Genomic DNA, 18,312 nt, shown 5'->3' with positions numbered 1-18,312 from the left:
TTAATAATGATAATTTAAATGAAATTATATTAAAAAAAAATAATTCAAGAAAAATGCTGAGAAGAATAATTACAAAATTCAGGGAAACAAACATCTTAAGGGAAACCTGACCTGGATTTGACTATAATTCAGATAATCTCATAAAGAATTCTGAGTTAAATTCCAAAGCATTTCTGGGAAGATGGAAAGAAGTTCAGTAATTAATTCTTAAGTAATTCTTACAATAATTTCATAAAATTTGTGAAAAGAACCTCATAGGTAACCGCTAAGTGACAGTGAAATTTTATGGGATCGTGATGCGATCATGAAAATTTAAAAGAAAATTTCTGGAGAATGTTTTCAAGTCTGGAATTCAGATACCAGGATTCCTGAGGAGAGTATTTATTAAAATTTTGAGAATATTTGTATTCTCAGGATAGTGTTAAATGATTTATATGGAGGATTCCGAGGAATTTTTAAGGGAATTTCAAGGGAAATCCGAAGGTAATTCCAAGATACGATAAGAGATGCACGGACGTTTTCTTGTGAGATTCAGAAATATCCCATGATTATGCCAAGAAAAATGCTTTAATAATTATGGAAAAATAATAACTGAAAACTGTTTATGATTTTGAATAGATTCATATTAAGCCATTTAGAAAAGTAACACATAAGTTGAAATTTTCATAACTTAGAGATCATGGCAATAACAGAAATTCATTTTCCACAAATTTTATAATCAGTTGGTGCTAAAAAAAACATAATCTGTTATAATAAATTTATAAATTCATAATAAATAAACTTACTTTTATAATACTTGGTTTTCCAGGATTTGCCGGTTCGCTGGCCATCTGAATGAATTAAAACATTATGTAAATTATCAGCACTATAATGATCATAAATGTGTATATTTGTCTTGGCCAGGCATGGAAAATCATTTGCATTCGTTTACATTCATTTGCCCCTAACTTTTTTCATCAACAGAATTCCGCAAAATGAGTTCAGGGATTTTATAGGAATCCTGATGAATGTGGGCGGCTTAGTGGAATAACTGTATAATGAGAGAGAGAAGGATTAGTATTTTCCATTTAATTCCACTACTTTATTTGCATATCCTTGACAGATACGCGTATTTCGTCTACAATGTGCAGACTTCTTCAGTGTCTTGTACAAGACACTGAAGAAGTCTGCACATTGTAGGCGAAATACGCGTATCTGTCAAGGATAAGCAAATAAAGTAGTGGAATTAAATGGAAAATACTAATCCTTCTCTCTTGATTTTATAGGTTTTGTTATTAGCTACAAGTTTTGTTAACATTTCAAATTCGTATCTCTCACGCATGACGAACCAGAGCGAACAGAAGCCACTACTGCACATTGTAGACGAAATACGCGTATCTGTCAAGGATAAGCAAATAAAGTAGTGGAATTAAATGGAAAATTATAATTATTATTTAGCTTTATTAAGGAGGCTTTCAGCCTTGGGCTGGTTTGCCTCCAAGTTAAATGGAAAATACTAATCCTTCTCTCTTGATTTTATAGGTTTTGTTATTAGCTACAAGTTTTGTTAACATTTCAAATCCGTATCTCTCACGCATGACGAACCAGAGCGAACAGAAGCCACTACTGTTTTTCAGTGAATGTATTTTACATTCACTGGAAAACAGTAACAAGTTCTACCCGCTCTAATTCGTGATGCATAAGAGATACAGATTTTAGTTATGAACAAAAGTTTTAGCTAATAACAAAACCTACTAAAGCTTTATACATCATTTTGTGGAATGCTGTTGATGAAAAAAGTTAGAAGCAAATTAATGTAAATGAATGCATGAAATGAATGTAAATGATTTTCCATGCCTTGTCTTGACTGTCATCATCTAGCAAAGAGATGATTTTTTGCAGTCAAATTAGTTTACTCAAATGTGTCCGACACCAACGGTTTTTTCTTTCTCTTTGGTTATTTCCAAGAATCCTATACAAGGATTCGTGTTGCTCTTTTCTTATGCGCATTTCTTTTGAAATTGTTCCAACTTATGGCAAACACCCACACGAATGCATTCTTTCTTGTTTACATCTGTTTACATTATTTTCGTTCAGAAAAGGTTCGAAAATACAAGGCTACCTGTTACTCGTTCTTCCATCGCATGCCTTCAACTCCCACAGCAATGGAACTTGCCATTCAGTCGTCGTTTGTCTGCTGTTACCTAAGTGCCTATATTGGAATAGCATTTCTACCTACTTTCGGTAAACATTTATACCAATCTGCTTATTTCCGAAGAATGGATATAGTCGAATGGATCAGTGCAATTCTAGTAACTCTAGTAATCAAAATATCCTGGACGCTGAGACAAACGATGGAGTCTATGGAGCAACTAAACAACAACAGCCGTAACAATTCTCAGCGGGACGATTCTCTCTACTATACGGCTTACATCGAGGAGGACTATCCGGCTGAAGTAAACGAAAACGAAAACAATTCAAACCTAGAACGATCGCTACCATCAGTGAACGCTGATGCCAAGGATGGGAGAAAATCTCTAGTGACCTCAACACCACAGGCGAGGAACGCCGTTGGACAGGACGTTGTTTCGCCTGGCTATTCCGACATCGAGGAAGCCCCCAAAGAGGCGGTTGTATGCAGGCATCCCACACCGGTAATGGCGCGATATGAGCGAGAACTAGTGGATCGATTTTGTATGATAAAAATGCCCACCGAAGAGGATGCGGAAGTGATCAGGACTACGTTCGCCAGGGGCAAGATTTCACCGGAAACGGAACTTAAGTACAGGCAGTTTCTACAGTCACCGGTGTCGTCAAGAGGTAGACACAGAGGCCCGAAGCCTTCCCAAAGAAAACATATTAGACTGTGATGTGTGTATGTTATTTGTTGAGGCCCTAGAATTGCTCAGCTCTTCCATTTATTATAATTAGTGAAATAATAATTTAGATTTTATAGGAAAATAAATTGACTCACACTGAAATCAAAACATCTCCGTAAAACTTTTCATAAATAAATAATAAATCATATTAAGAAACCGAATTTCATCCGACGGAATATATTCCTCCGTGCTCAATCGAAACTCACCACAATCGCGCAAATCTCACCACTTCTTCCGATGCCAAACGTCATGCGAACGAAACGATTGTTTACCAACAAATAAATCGTTCTATCAGCTACCGGAAAAGTTTGGTCACCGAAAACAATCCAAAATGGATGCAGAGCAGCCGGAAAATTTGCCAAGCACTCAGGAAACAACCGATGGTGACGAAGGCCTTTCGCAAGACTCCCGAGCCGACAGTCAGGAAAGCCTGGATGCGGTTGTAGCGGACGAACACCAAAGCCAGGAGTTCCTACAGCGAAAGTTGTACTTTCTTTTGGAGCAGCTGAAGAAGATGCACAATATTTTGCCTGAGTAAGTATTCCCAACAAAATTATAATCTCGATAATAATTCCATGGTTGTTTCTATAAACGGCGCTTGCTAAGGCAATTCCTACTGCGGATTTCCTATGAACTTCTGGCGGGACTTGCCAACTCACTGCTGAACGACACAATCTTCGAAATTGTGAAGGGGTTGATGGAGATCCAACATGTGACCGAGAAACATCTGATGCAAGTGCGGGAGAAAGTGGAGAATGACCATCAATGTAAGCTCTTTTTTTTTAATGGCTCTCGCAGGGAAAAAAAATAAACTTTACTTTTTATAGTGGAAGTTAAGCAATGGGAATCGAAGATCCAAGACCCGGAGGAACTGGAACACATCATTGCACTGATGAAGATCAAACACACCAAAAACATGAAGGAAACCGACATGAAGCTGGTGCTACATCTGGACCAGAAGGTCAAGGATCAGCAGTCGACGCTGGAAAAGGCCGGCGTGCCCGGTTTCTACGTGACGGACAATCCTATGGAGATCAAAATTCAAATGTACCTGCTTGACTTCATCCTCCGACTGTCCAGGGTAAAGTTTGAACCAAACAAATAACATTCGGTTGAATGGGCAACTTGGGATAAGGCTGATTGGTCGGCCTATGCCGACAGCTCGGGGATGTTTGATGAATAAATGTTACTGTGATTATAACAAGCGCATTTTTGGGTAGTTCATTTCATCTTAAAAACTTACATTCGATAGTAATTGCTTACAAGTTTCAAAACTTGCGTACAATGTATTGAAGTATCCCCACCACTTAGTTAGGCGGTAAACTAGTTATGATTTGTTTTAAATGTGTTACCTCTGCACACAGTCGTGAAAGCACATGGTTCTCTAAGACTACTACACGAGCACCTAAATGAAAGCAAAGTGATACAGCCCGATCGCCAAGTGCAAAGTCATTCACATCGAACTTTAGGCACTAAATTAAGCTACTTATCCAATTCTAAAAATTATCAAGAGGCTATTTTCAATACGGCTAAATGTGTTCGATTTGTATACAAACTTTAAATAGATAAATGACATAAATCCCGAACAGTAGGTCATTGATCCCGATTGACTGCGCAGTATTTTTGTAATAATATTATGACGATATAGTTTGAACTCCCTTGAGGTAGGATTGATAGCTTAATCTTAGGCGCAATTGTCCTAAACTAGATCTGATCATTTATAGGCCACATGCAATCTTTGCCTGATTCAACTGACAATCAATTGATAGGGATGCATGCGTGTGCAAAAAATATGATTGTAAACAAATCCAAACAATAACAGAAGGTGTAGATAACAAATTCCTAACTGTAGTACGCTGCCAAAAAATAGTCTCCTCTTTCATCGCATTATCTTCACGAGGAAACCGGTTTTTGTTTTCGAACGGTCGATTGCTGATGCAATTTTGCAGTTCTCCTTATAAATTCTTAACTGATAAAATGGCAACAAATATTTTCAATCATCAGTCGGTCGTTTATTGTTTCCGTGAGATTAACAGGAAAGACCGCCACCTTCGTTTTGAATCAGATAATTTCGTACGTATTGTGCTTGTTCTTCGGTCAAACCAAGTTTTCCAACTTCTTCCTCAAACTGAGGCAGTCCTCCGACTCCAACCAGATAGCCATTCAGGCGGGCAGCCAAATGAGAAGTCTGCAGAAGTTCCGGCGTCAGATCGAGTCCCTTAGCTAGATCCACGTGTCCTTGCAGTCGATATTTTTGATTATGACTGAAACAGATAGCAACATTTGTTACAAATAATCAACAAAGCAACCTGGTAGCCACAAACTTTTCCGCCGGATATAAGTGACTCTCTGGGACGATCTCCGTGACAACCAACTCTTCTCCTTCCTGAACCTGCTGTTCGGATTTGCTAGCTTCCGCCAGCAGTCGCTGCTCGTCTGTATGATACATGATCATGGTCATGTACTCCCTTTTGAGCCGTGCCGATTCTCGGTATTCATGGTTCTTCCAGAACAATTCCAACAGCTCCTTGTAGGTTATCTGCTTCGGATCGAAGTGAATCTCAATCACCTCAACATGATCCCCACTAGAAATTCACATTCTTTTAAAACTTCACTTTCGAACTAACGGATGCTAAACTTACACGTGCTTGCTCCTCGGTGACTCAGTGGTCCCGCCAGCATAACCGACTCGGGTTTGCAGAACCCCTTTGGTTGCTCCAAACAGGGAATCGCAAGCCCAGTAGCAACCCATTCCAAAAGTGGCCTTCTCGAAGGGAGTGTCCACATGATGCAATGGTTTACTCTGTCATATCAATAGTATCATTGCAGGAAACATCTTTTAAACCATACGAAATTCAATCCTACCATATTTCAAATTCAAAAGGGTTCCAATGTCCTCAGCGATCAATCAAATAGGGGAAATGAATGCACTAATCAACTTTAAAGCAAAAACAAACTTTACGAAAATGAGGACGCATTCTCATCTGTCAGACTTAACTTTCCAATACATGCTTACAACCAGCTGCGTTTGTATTTGTGAGCTTAAAGTTATAATTGTTTACTAACGCTATTCATGTAATCGTTGCGACGTTTTTGAATGGGTATCCTTTCGATATCAAACCGAATAGTCAGCACTTGAATCATAAAATTTGCCTTATCAATCGACCATAAACTTTTAAGTCAAAACGTCCACTGTCTTTGTTGTCTAGCGCCATATTTTTGTGTATCCCACTATAAATCCCCCGCCGATACTTGTATACCCGGCGATCACGTGTATTTGTGTGGGAGATGTGAAGAGAGCAAGATCAGCAAGTAAAGTAGCCGAAGAATAATCCACCAAAGCAGAAGAAACCAAAACAATCAGAGAGCATTGGAAAGCGAGTTTTCAAATCATTTAAATTGATTTTTGAACGCGAAATTCGAACGCTGGTTGTGGTCTAAATTTAAACAAATTGGTAATGTTTGATTCGTCTTTTAGAAACCTTTCAAATGATGCAAAATTAGTTTGTATAATTATGACTACCGGTTTGATTGCATGTCTTATCACTCGAAATTATCAAAAATATTCTGTAAGAATATGCTCTTAAAAATATTTATGTTTAAAGTTCCGCAAATGTTCAACGCACATTTTTCCACCCGCCTTGCGCAGAAAAACAAACGTCCCAAGACGATCAACTACATCTCGCGCGAGTGGCGTGGCATCTCGTGCATGATACACGAAGCAAAACAAACCGAACTGATACTAACTGAAACAAACCGTTCTCAGCTGACCGGGCGGGGGCTTGTACCAAGTCATTCATATTTCAATTTCAATATCGTTTTTTGACGTCAAATTCGAATCTTTTCACGCGAAACTTGGCCAACTGAGAGAAACGGCTCCGCGGTTTTTACCGATATGCTTGAAATTCCTCTAACATTCCAAAACTGGCACCCCTACATAACCTACCCTAAATTATACACAGAACAAATCTGCATAGTCTAACGAATCCAATGGTACCACTTTCGTGAAATTCCGACCCATGGTGGCCTCAGAAATGGGACCCAAAATCGAACGATGAATGAAATTTTACTTCCGATCGCAGCAAGCCATACGTCATCATCATAACAGCGTGCACTGCTCTCCCACCAGGGGCACGCTCTCTAGGCAGGTTGCTTATAGTGATAATGGAATACGCTGAAAGTACACTTGAATTTTTTTTTTCCTATGCAAATTTATCTTATTTTTCGATAGCCCATTCTTACTGGAAATCAGTCATTCTTGGTTCCAATCCTGCTAACGTAATTTTAGATTTCGTCATGCATGTGTTCTCGAAAGATTTTTCCAGAAACAAAGATTTTTCCAACATACTTAATAAACTTTCTGATTTCATCCACTGGAATAACAAAAATCTCTACTCAAAATCGGAAAAAATCGAATGAAACGATGTCTACCGACCACAACGCCGCGTACGTCATCGTCTTCGTCGCTTCTCGCAGGGAAATCCTCTGTGCTGATAGTGATAGTGTACAGCGCAAAGTCATTCATGTTTGAACTTGAACTCAATTTTGTGGTGCTAAACGATGAAATTTCGAACAGAAACTTAGCCAATGTATTACGTCAAACATTCCCTAAGGGTCAGTGTGCCAAAAACTCAAGAAATCGTACAAAACAGCGATCCTTAGACAACCCACCGGAAACTTTCCAAAAAAGCAATCTACTCGGTCCAACAAATCCATTGGTGCCACTCCCGTCCAATTCCGTCCAGTGGAAGCCTCCCAAAAGTCATCCGAAATCGATATGTGAATGAAATACTTCACCCCGTAAGCATCATAGCAAGCCGTATTCGTCATCACCGTCATTACCCGCCATCAATCAGAGGTGGCTACGGCGAGCGTACACGCGACTATCACACCGGACCGGCTTCTTCCCACATACAGTTGCAGCCTGTGTTACGAGACTGCATGCTTCTAGATTTGAGATGCATACCAATTAAATGAATTCGCCGACATTGCACTTGAACGGGTTGAGTAGAGTAATGTGCATGGATGTTGCCAGTTGACACCCCGTTGCGATGATAAAGTTGATACAATTTGAATAGAGTCTCAATATCTAACTGCGGCTTAACTTCCCGTAAGTGGAAGTTCTAGGTAACATCACGCGCCACAGTCGTGATGCTCTAGGTTTTGCAATTGCTCAATCTTTTCGACGCCATTGTCAATTGACCTCAACGCTGATAAACTAAACGGACACAAAACGGCGTCTAACACAGGCGCGAGGACGCGAACAGACCGTGCGCAAATTTACCAACACAGCAGGCCTTTGTTTTGCGATAATAATAATTGTTGTTACGAGCGAATTGCTGGTTGGTCATGATGATTATGCTACTTTTGTGAAATGATTTTGCGGAAGTCCGAATACTATGCACCGTGTGCAAAAAAATAATTTCAAAATTTGAAGGTTATCTTTTTTTATTCTAGTTGTTAATATAATTTTTAAATACTGAATTTTATCGAGTTTGAGATGCAAAATTTACTACAAGTCACTATTTTTTTTTGTATCGATTTGTTTCGTGTTTTATGGCAATACGCAATATACTGGTTACTAAAAAAAGCGGGGATTGTTAAGAATTCATAGTCAGTTCCAGTTTATTGAGTATCTTTAAACTACCCTTGTGGACAGAACAGTCCCATTTGTTATTGATGTTTTGCCGAGAGAAATACAATAAAAGTATTCTTATAATTTGCTTGTAAATACGGCTAACTGTTATGTACTACTAAACAGAAAAAAAATCTGAATTTTACTGGTGATGTAAACATCTACACAGATAAAAATTCTGAATTTTAATAGTGATGTAACCATTCATTCACGAAAACTTGTATTTCATTTCACACAACCGAGCAACAATGGGCTTTTGTATACAATATTTGCTACATTGTATGAAATGTCGCAGAACTTTACATGATATATAATGTAAACTTTTATTATATGTGACGCTCAATTTATGTGCATCATACTGAACAGAAATTTACACTACTTTTTCAAACTGTGGTACGTTAAGAGAAAAACAATGGAACTTGCATCACTGGATGGAACAATATACACACTTAGAAATAATTAATTTTACACGTAACGGAATCCATTTTTGACACAAAAGATGAGACGTAAACAAACATTTAATGTAATATTAAGTGCTACGAGACTGAAAAATTCGTTGCTCGACGAATTCGTTGCGACGACGCTCGTATATGTCACTCTCAGAGCACCTAAATTTACAGGATTTTTTCTAAGTGTGTAGTTTTGGTATTTTTCGCGACATTTTCTGAACATAGTAGGAAACTTCTCGTGTACATTGTAAAATGATGTTACTTAACAATCAATTCCAATGTATAACTCATTTTCACCAATAATGCTAATGGGACTGTTATGTAGTACAGGGTAGTATAAGAATGAATGAAAGCGCATGAAAAATAACCAAAATGATCTCAACAACTTTATCCAATGATTAATGGCTAAGTTCAAATCTCCCATAACTTTGTTCGGATCTTTTAGCAAACAATATAGGTAGCAGTTTATAATAGATAAAAGATGTGTATTTCATTATCATTTAGTTTCTTATCACAATACATAACACCTAAACATAGCCGTTAGCTTATTTCAAATAACTACTTAACCTAACCTAGCCTAATAATCTCGATAACATTTTATAAAAACATTATCCCCAAACTCTAACAGTCGAATAAAAGCAATCAATCTCCCAGTAGACCCCTCACTTCTCGTCTAACAGAAAATGCCGCCTCCCTCGTTCTCCAGCACGTAATCTCGCACGTACTGAATCTGATCGGCGTTCAGTCCTAGCCGGTCGGCATCCTTGTCGAACTGTTCCAGACCGCCCACACCGATCAGATACCCGTTCAATCTCGCTGCCACGTGGGACTTGTGAAGCAGTTCGGACGTCAAACCAATACTCTTCGCCAACTCACGGTGACCTTGAAGACGGTACTTTTGGTGGTAGCTGGAAAGGCAAAGAAAAATAACCAAAAAAAATCAGGAAGTGCCGCTAGTCAAATTTCATTGGCTAAAAAATAAATACACATGACTCACTCAAACACTTTAAATCAATGGGTCTAGTGTCGTCACTGCTGACAAGTGGCGCATATAACTGTATTGTGAGTGGCACCGCTTGTTTAATGTTAGTGAGCTGTGCCGTTGCCGTAGCAACCCAACTCAGCTTAACCCTGGTCGTGAACTCGAGGCGCGGCAAGGCCAACTGTGCTCTTATAGTTATTTTAATTCTATGGATACTCACTCTTCGGCAGGATAGAAGATGCCAGCAGGTGCAATTTCGGTGATGATCTTCTCCGGGGCTCGCTTGATGTGTTCCTCGGCACGACTTTCCATCGAAATGCGACGTTGTTCTTCGCTGTGGTACAGAATCAGCGACATATACTGACGCTTGATGCGAGTGGTCAGACCGTACTCGTGGTTGTTCCAGAACAGGTCCAACAGGTCCGAGAAGCTGATCACCGTCGGATCGTAGTGAATTTCAATCACCTCGGTGTGATCACCCCTGTTATTGATGTTACATCACACATTAATTAGTCATCAGTTAAAGCTTGCACTCATCAAAAACTACTTACATATTTCTGTACACCGGAGCTGGAGTAGTGCCACCGGAATATCCTACGCAAGTCCGCAAGATACCCTTCGTAGCACCGAACAACGAGTCACACCCCCAGAAGCATCCCATTCCAAAAGTGGCTTTCTCGTAGGAAATGTTGACGTGATGCAATGGTTGAGCATCGATTTTCTCCACCTTATCCGTAACGTTCAAATTGTGCTGTAAATGTACAATACTAATCAGTCAAAGAAATTCTAATAACAATAAAATTTTAAATGTGACAACTTACCGTTGCGACCATTTTTGCGACTAAGTTCTTGAAAGGCAACTGTTTGTAAATTGAAATGTTAAAAAAAATCTCAAACTTTCAGAAAGTGTTCAGTCCTTTACTCTCAAGAACTTGAAGTAGATTGAGTAAAGATTGGTGGAGCTAGCTCCAATTTATACACGGTTGAAACCGAGGGATCGCCGAATCTGTAACTACCTATAGTACACGTTATCAGTGGCACAACTCGTGAGAGTTACTTCCCTTGAGAGAGTAAAATCTGGGAAAATCTCTTACCGTTCACATACAAAGATTGTTGATGCTATGATCTAAACACAGTAATTCTCAAAACTTTAAACATATATTGGCTGTAAACCGGCAATGTACTACGAGAAAGGCACACCACAGCGAGCTTGGTGTTGGTAAAGTTTGATCCGATTAAGGGGAAGATAGGATTCCCCTCAACTTGCACGGAATGTTGCATGGAATAATGTTGTGCAATTTTGTAGAATTAACTTACAAATTAGTTCCAGCAATGATGCTGATATACACCCAACTGGGAAATGTAAGATTCTATTACAGATGTGCATGAAAAGTATGCAGAATTTGCAATGTTTGACCACATGAACAGGTCCTGTAATGTGGTCGCCGGAAGGTTTTTTATTAAATTTTTTTTCAATTTTAATGTTAGCTTAATTTTAGGACAAAGTTTGTTTTCTCATATGCATTGCATCTCGAAAATCATGTCGTGAAGGTTTTATACTATATCTATTATTGTTTGTATATTTATTCAAATCGTAGACTACATATTAACATTAGGGTTCTGAAAACTTCGCAGGGTTCTGAAATATATTTTAAATTCTGTTGAGGGCATATTTAGGTCAATCATTTCACAATGATGATTATAAACAGTCATCATCTAATTTACAGGTCCAAATTTAGCGTAATTGGTCCGATGGCGATCTACTGCGAACAACTGTCGATTGCGTAATTGTCGGGAAGGTGCATACAAATTTAACCTTGACAATAGATCAGCAGAGTCAATGCGTTGCGAAATTATATTGTTTAATAAAGAAATCTTTGCGTAATCCCGATGTTCTTTCAATGTTTGAACGCTGATCAGCAAGCAACGTGCTTCATATGACGGGAGAGGAAAAGCCGTCCAACCTAACTTGCGTAGTGCATATAATAAAAATTTATTTTTTTTATGACCAAACAACGCTACAATATTCTAAAATTGACCTCACATAAGCAACGTAAAGTGATTGTATTGTACATATAGGGATCTTTAAAGTGGATACCGAAACGTTTTATAAAATTAAGCATATTGCCTGCTCTAAGCATTATTGTGTTATAATGGTCCACAAATGTCAATTTAGAATCTAGAATAACACCAAAATCTTACATTTTCACATTTTTGAACACTTTCATTACCTGTAATGTAATACAAAGATTTTGTTTGTTTTGTTTTCTACTGTACGTTATAAGATTACATTTTTTAATATTTAGTTTCAATAAACTTTTACTACACCATCTGTTAAAAACCTTGTATTTCATTCTGAAACACATTCATATCGTTATCGCTTCCTATTTCTAAAAATAGCTTCATGTCATCAGCGTATATAAGCACCCTGATATTTTTTTTAAAATAAGAGAGACGTCATTAATGTAAAAAATAAAAAGAAGGGGACCTAGGTGCGAGTCCTGGGGAACCCCTGACGTGACAAGAATTGGCTTAGATGTTTTCTCGTTAAATCTTACAATTTGTTGGCGATCAACTAAATACGATTTAATCCAGGTGAGGAGCTTCATCTCAATTCCCATTTTTTCTAATTTAAAAATCAGCATTGGGGTATCAATTCTGTCAAAAGCTTTGCTGAAGTCCGTATATAGAGCTTCTACTTGGTTACCTCTGTCCATTGCATTTAATACGAAGTTCACAAATGCCAAAAGGTTTGTTGTGCAATAGTTATTCTTTGTTTTATTTGGCCAAAAACGTTTTTATTTATAATTGATTCGAAGAGTTTTGGAATGCACGATATGATAGCAATCCCACGATAATTTCGAATATTGGATTTTTTACCTGATTTATATATGGGTATTAAGTAATTTTTTTTCCATTCCTTCGGGAATATACCACATTCAAGTGACATATTAAACAGCCAGAATAAAGGGGTTGTGAGTTCAGTTGCTAAGTTTTTCATAAAAATAGGTGGGATTCCATCTGGTCCTGAACCTTTAGTGGCGTGCAAATCTCGTAGGCCATTCCAAATACCATGAACCGAAATGTTATTAACGCCAACAAATTGTGTATGTTTCTTCAAAAAAAAGTCGAACATATGGATTCTGGCAAAACTTGCTTGTACGCTGCAGTCCATTGCAAGAACTGCCCTTACATTTGTTGTATGAAACATATGCAGAGGATGTAATAAATCCTACATTTCGTTTGATGTAATAGAAATTTGTTTTGCATGTACTAATCAAAGGTTTATTTAAATATAATTCCTTCTTTTGAAGTTATCATCACCGAGCTTCACATAGCCCGTTTCGGTCGGTCGAAAAAGTTGAAGTTCACAAAATCGCTATGCCCTTAATTTTTTACACATTCTTATGAAAATTTCAGTGCAAATGGAGAGTTTTGCTAGTTTTATGGAAAAATATCAGAATGGTTGTTTTGTCCCTGTGGTCCGACTTATTCTAGTGCGTTCCTGGGTTAGGTCAGGTTAAAAAGTGGTATGTTTCCTCATGAGGCCCGTTTATCATTATGTTTGGGCTGAAACCCTATCAGAAATTACTTGTCTACGTAATAAAACTTTACACACTAAGATTTTTGCCAAGATGAACAGCATCGAGCAGCTCGGCATTTTATTTTGCTGGATCTCAGTGAAAAACTTTTTAAAAAATCACAATTTTTGGGGTAAATATCGAGGGGGACGACTCTATCTACCATGCAGAAAAGATTGTGTTTTGCTGTTTTGCACGCACGCTGAGTAGATAGAAGGAAGGATTTATGTCGATTTTGAAGATTTCCTGCAAAAAGATGAAGCGCGATGCAAGTAGATGCGAGAAATGAAAGATGATTTTTTCGAAGATTGATTCGCTAGTGTGAGATTTTTTGAGCATCTAGAATTGCGATTTAGATGTGTCGCCCCCTCGGTAAATACAGAAACGGTCGAACATAGCCGTTATAAAAATAGTAGGACAAGTTCCGTTACTTGAGACACTGTTCTTGGCGGTTGATTTAGAACGATCTGGAGAGCCTAAAACACCTGACATACATTGAAATAAATCGTAAATAGTACGCATAGACTATTTGAATATGTTTGTTGTTTTGTTGAGTCAATGTTGAAGTCTTAGTTGATTTAGGAGATAATTTGATCTAAGTTCCAAGATGATTTGGAGAACCTAGAATATCTAATATACGTGAAAATGGATTGTTTGTGATTTGCAAAAACTCTTTGACTATGTTTGATTATGTATAGTTACTTGGGACACTATTCAAGTCATGGTTGATTTAGTAAATCATCTTATCAAAACTCCATGTCGATTTGCAGAATTTAGAACATCTTATATTCATGAGAACGTAACGATGTTTCACGTACGATATTTTAGTATTTGGACTTAACCTTCTTCATAGGATGTAAAGCTGTACCGTCTTTCCACAGACAAACAGACATAACATATTGAATATTAGTCACTGTAAAACATCGTCGCTAAAACATAACCGCCATCTGTTGAGTACACTGTGGTGGCTGAACAGATGGCAGTAGTATGAAAACGTCAAACACAAGAGAATTGACTATGCGCGCCGCAGGTGGCGGTACTACCAACTACAATACTTTTAAATTGACCGTTATATGCTTGTTCGATGAACAACTTGCGAGTGTTATGTCTGTTTGTCTGTGGTCTTTCGTTCAGGGCAAAAACTTTACCCCTGAATCTTGAATCCAAACAAAATTACTAATGCTTCAAGATGCTCAAAAGCCTATAGAGTTTTTGATACTGCCCTAAAGATCTCCGAAAATCAGTAAAGTTCTCAAGAGTTTTCTGAATTTCTCAGAACTTCCCGCAATTTTCCTGAAATTAGTTGATCTGCTATCAAATTATTTGATCGATTCAGATGTTCCTGCATTTTAACTAATATTTTTGGAAACTTCCTTGAAGATAATGGAACATCCCTTAAAATCTATAAAGCTCCCTGAACTTCTCTGCCTTGGCTGCCTTGTTCTTTCATGATAATGTTTCCTAAAATGTTCAAGATATTCTGAGAACTTCTCTAACATTCCATAAATTTTCCTAATATGCATGATAATTCCCTCAAAACCCCGTAGTATTTATTCCTGAAATTCATTAATCATTCCAGACAATCTATCTCAGGATCTCAGGATCTAATATATATATCTAATGTTCCCTAATTCCTCGGAACTTCTTGAAAGCTCCTAGAGTTAACAAATGGCACTGCTATTAAGTTCTCTGATCATTTTTCAAGATCTTGAAATATCCTTTGGTTTGTTTTTTCCGTCGATCTTGTTTTCCGTGCTGAGCACCAATGCTACCGACGCCAGGGAGGCAGCTCCCACACCTGGACCCTACCTATCGACCCATCAACTCATGAACCGGGGACCAACGGCTTTACTTCCCATCCGAAGGAAGGCGTGATCAGAGATGTTATGCCTCAGAACATCCCGGTGGCGCCGACTGGGATTGAACCCAGGCCTGCTGGAGTGAGAGGTAATCACGCTTACCACTACACCACCGGCGCCGTTATCTTGGAATATCCCTGATGATAAAGAAAATGCCTGAAAATCTCAAATCTTATCTGAAGTTCTCTGGACTTCCCTGAAGATCTCAGAACTTTGGTAAAGATGACCTCATCAGCAATTTATTTCCTCAAATGTGTGCTAGTGCATTCTGCATAGATTTTCATAATATACCAAGCATCTTTAATCCCTAAAGAGTGGCCTTGTAATATTACAGCGTCAGATGAATGTTCTAGAAACTGAAGAAGACAAAACCATGTGTTTTCAAAAACGGGAAGGTACTGTAGACACCTTAATACATTTGAGAACATTCATGGCACGTTCGAGGAACTCGAGACTACTACTCCGAACTACTCCTAATTATCGAAATCTATCTTGAGCTCTGAGAACTTCCCTGAAGTTCCCGCAATTTTCCTGATATTAATAAAACTGCTTTCAAGTTTGTAGCGCACGACTCGCAGCCTGCGAGATCTCGACCACCGAATACGCTTCCTGTCTCTAAAACGATTGGCTTAAGCGCCACCTCCGGAGAGTACCACTCGTCAAGGTTTGATTTGTCCGGCAAGAAACCCAACCTCAGGCGGGTTTATGAATGGAAGAGACCGAAATTTAGTTTGAGAGCGATTCAGCAGACTGAAATCCCATGAGTGATTGAGATCCTCACAAACGGTACTAAGCGGAAGTTGATGCTAACCGTCGTTCTACCGTAACACAACAACCCCACTCACATTTTTCATCACTGGAGGAACTTTCCCTTTCAGATTTGCTCCCCCGAGCCTGACACGTGAGTGCGGAGACTACAACAACAACAAAATACTACAAAAAAACGCTAAATAGAACGACCAAAACGTGATGAATCTAGCCAACAAAAATTAACATTACAGGGAAAGCTTTTACTTTACGAAAACAACATTTATTTCAGGGCTAAATAACTAAAAATCATTAAATGATTTATTCGTGTTCCTAACCTAGGTTTATTCATGGCACTTGTTCCTTTCCCATTTGTTCATTTGTTTGCGGGTTCACGTGGTTGACATTGGCGGATTTGGCTAACGCTCTGCCGGAGAACAGTTCAACGGTGTCTCCCTTCCGAATTCTCCCCCGAAACGGGAACCTTGAAGTTGAAGCGTGGGGTCTAGAGAGCGCGATTTAATTCCTCGATTGCGGTGTGCCGAGCAAAGCCATCTATCGCTAGAAGCGATGCGGTGCAAACTCCAATCTGCACAAAACGATCCTACACAAAAAGCCGTCGAACGGCTTTCTACGAGCTTTGCACACACAATAAGTTGACGAAAAACACACCGCGACACTAAGTACACTTAAGTACAAACTACTTGCACTTCCGCCTCTTCCCACGGTTCAAGTCAAAGTGCACGAGTAGAAGTTCCAGAACCCTCAGATATGTGTGAATTCAACGGTCATCGTGGCCGGAAGTACGTCAAATTACCGAAGTAATTCAACGACCTTTCAAACGACATTTTTCATCATCTTTCTCTGTAACCATTCAATGCTACATCTCTTTCCTTATCATGCAATTTCAATCTACTATCTTGCTCAAATCTATTTTCGGTTACTCTTTTATACGAGAGAACGGTTCGGATTCGAACCCTGGACTTTAACGAACAGGTAGCGTATTCGGGTCAAATGGAGTGAATTAACTGAACGTATTGGTTTTTGTATGACAAGTGTAACTATATATAAGTGAACGTACGTTCCTTGGCGGTGAATACATTTATAAATTTAATTGTAAAAACGAAAGTTCATGCAAAATACTTATATGTGGAAAACTGTATAATTAGAAATTCTGTGCAAATAAATAACTAAATAAATAAACCGAAAAGCGTACTTGTTACAAGTTCTCAGAAAATTCTTTTAAGATCTATAAACTCAATTTTCCTGAATTTAATGAAAGCTTTTTTTAATTTTTCTGAAATCTGTGGAACGGCCTTGAAACTATCGAAACCTAATATTAAGAATCTTAAAACTTCCCCGATGCCAATGAAGTTCTAAGAACTACCTTGATGTTTTCAATACTTCCTTGAAGTTTATATGAAATTCTCAAAACTTTCAGAATTTCCCGAAAGTCCTCACAATTTTTCGAATTTTCATGAAACGCTCTGATGTTCTTAAAACTTTCCAGAAGTAGTTCTTTTCTAAAAACGTTTAAACTTACCAGAAGCTTTCTGGAAGTTCTGTCAAAGTTGCAGAAATGTTTTTGAAGTTAATGGAACTGTCATGAAGTTCTCTGATCTTCATCAAGCTCACGAAATTTTCATGAAGTTTTTGGAACACCACTGATGTTCTCAAGGCTTACCCTTAAAGATATTTAAACTGCCCCAAAGTTCTGAAGTTTCCTGTTGTGGTCGACACTTCTTTCAAGTTTTTTTTAACTTCTCTGAATAGTTTGGATATTCTTTAAGATGTTTGGTACATCCTAGTTTCGGATTTCTCGCTTTTAATCATTTTCCTCGCTGAACACGATCCACTCGTCACTACAGTCGTCTGAAATCTAATCCTTCTCTCTTCAATTTTCTTCTTCGATCCCCCGTTTTTTTTCATCGACCTTCTGAGCTCGATGTATAAAGCTCGCACAATTCTCTCGAATCCGACTAGGAAAGCTTATTATAAATCACGCACTCAGGAAAGTCAAATGCGGCGACTTTTATCAATGTAAATATTGAGAAAGCTCATTTTTTCAAGCTTCGATATATTTTTTAGTAACTGCTTCGAAATTGGAAACCATTCTCTAAAACTTTTCCTTCAGACTTTTTCAAAAGGAAGTATTCTCAAATATTTTGCATATTGTTAGTCTGCTAGAATCTGCTAGAACA

At 38.3% G+C, this 18,312-nt stretch overlaps 3 protein-coding genes across 3 annotated transcripts; 1 reads left to right on the top strand and 2 right to left on the bottom strand.

Annotated features, from left to right (window-relative positions):
• Nucleotides 1-3,160: 3,160 nt before the first annotated feature.
• On the top strand, nt 3,161-4,058 carry gdl (gonadal protein gdl). The gene is made up of 3 exons (XM_065234892.1): nt 3,161-3,392; nt 3,465-3,625; nt 3,686-4,058. The coding sequence occupies exons 1-3, from the start codon at nt 3,190-3,192 to the stop codon at nt 3,961-3,963; spliced, it is 642 nt and encodes a 213-aa protein (XP_065090964.1). The 5' UTR covers nt 3,161-3,189; the 3' UTR covers nt 3,964-4,058.
• A 790-nt stretch (nt 4,059-4,848) lies between these two features.
• On the bottom strand, nt 4,849-5,659 carry LOC135711914 (peptide methionine sulfoxide reductase-like). The gene is made up of 3 exons (XM_065234891.1): nt 5,501-5,659; nt 5,183-5,443; nt 4,849-5,122 (listed from the first exon to the last, which is right to left on the bottom strand). Exons 1-3 carry the CDS (start codon nt 5,608-5,610, stop codon nt 4,888-4,890), a joined length of 606 nt encoding a protein of 201 aa, XP_065090963.1. The 5' UTR covers nt 5,611-5,659; the 3' UTR covers nt 4,849-4,887.
• Nucleotides 5,660-9,406: 3,747 nt separating this feature from the next.
• LOC135711912 (peptide methionine sulfoxide reductase-like) lies at nt 9,407-10,848 on the bottom strand. The gene is made up of 4 exons (XM_065234890.1): nt 10,746-10,848; nt 10,476-10,675; nt 10,145-10,405; nt 9,407-9,850 (listed from the first exon to the last, which is right to left on the bottom strand). The coding sequence occupies exons 1-4, from the start codon at nt 10,755-10,757 to the stop codon at nt 9,616-9,618; spliced, it is 708 nt and encodes a 235-aa protein (XP_065090962.1). The 5' UTR covers nt 10,758-10,848; the 3' UTR covers nt 9,407-9,615.
• Nucleotides 10,849-18,312: the final 7,464 nt, after the last annotated feature.

Source organism: Ochlerotatus camptorhynchus, unplaced genomic scaffold (genome assembly GCF_037179485.1).
Source record: "Ochlerotatus camptorhynchus isolate MF236.1 unplaced genomic scaffold, CSIRO-AGI_Acam_v1.1 ptg000443l, whole genome shotgun sequence".
NCBI classification, from domain to species: Eukaryota; Metazoa; Arthropoda; class Insecta; order Diptera; family Culicidae; genus Ochlerotatus; species Ochlerotatus camptorhynchus.
This window is presented reverse-complemented; position numbering and strand designations above follow the sequence as displayed.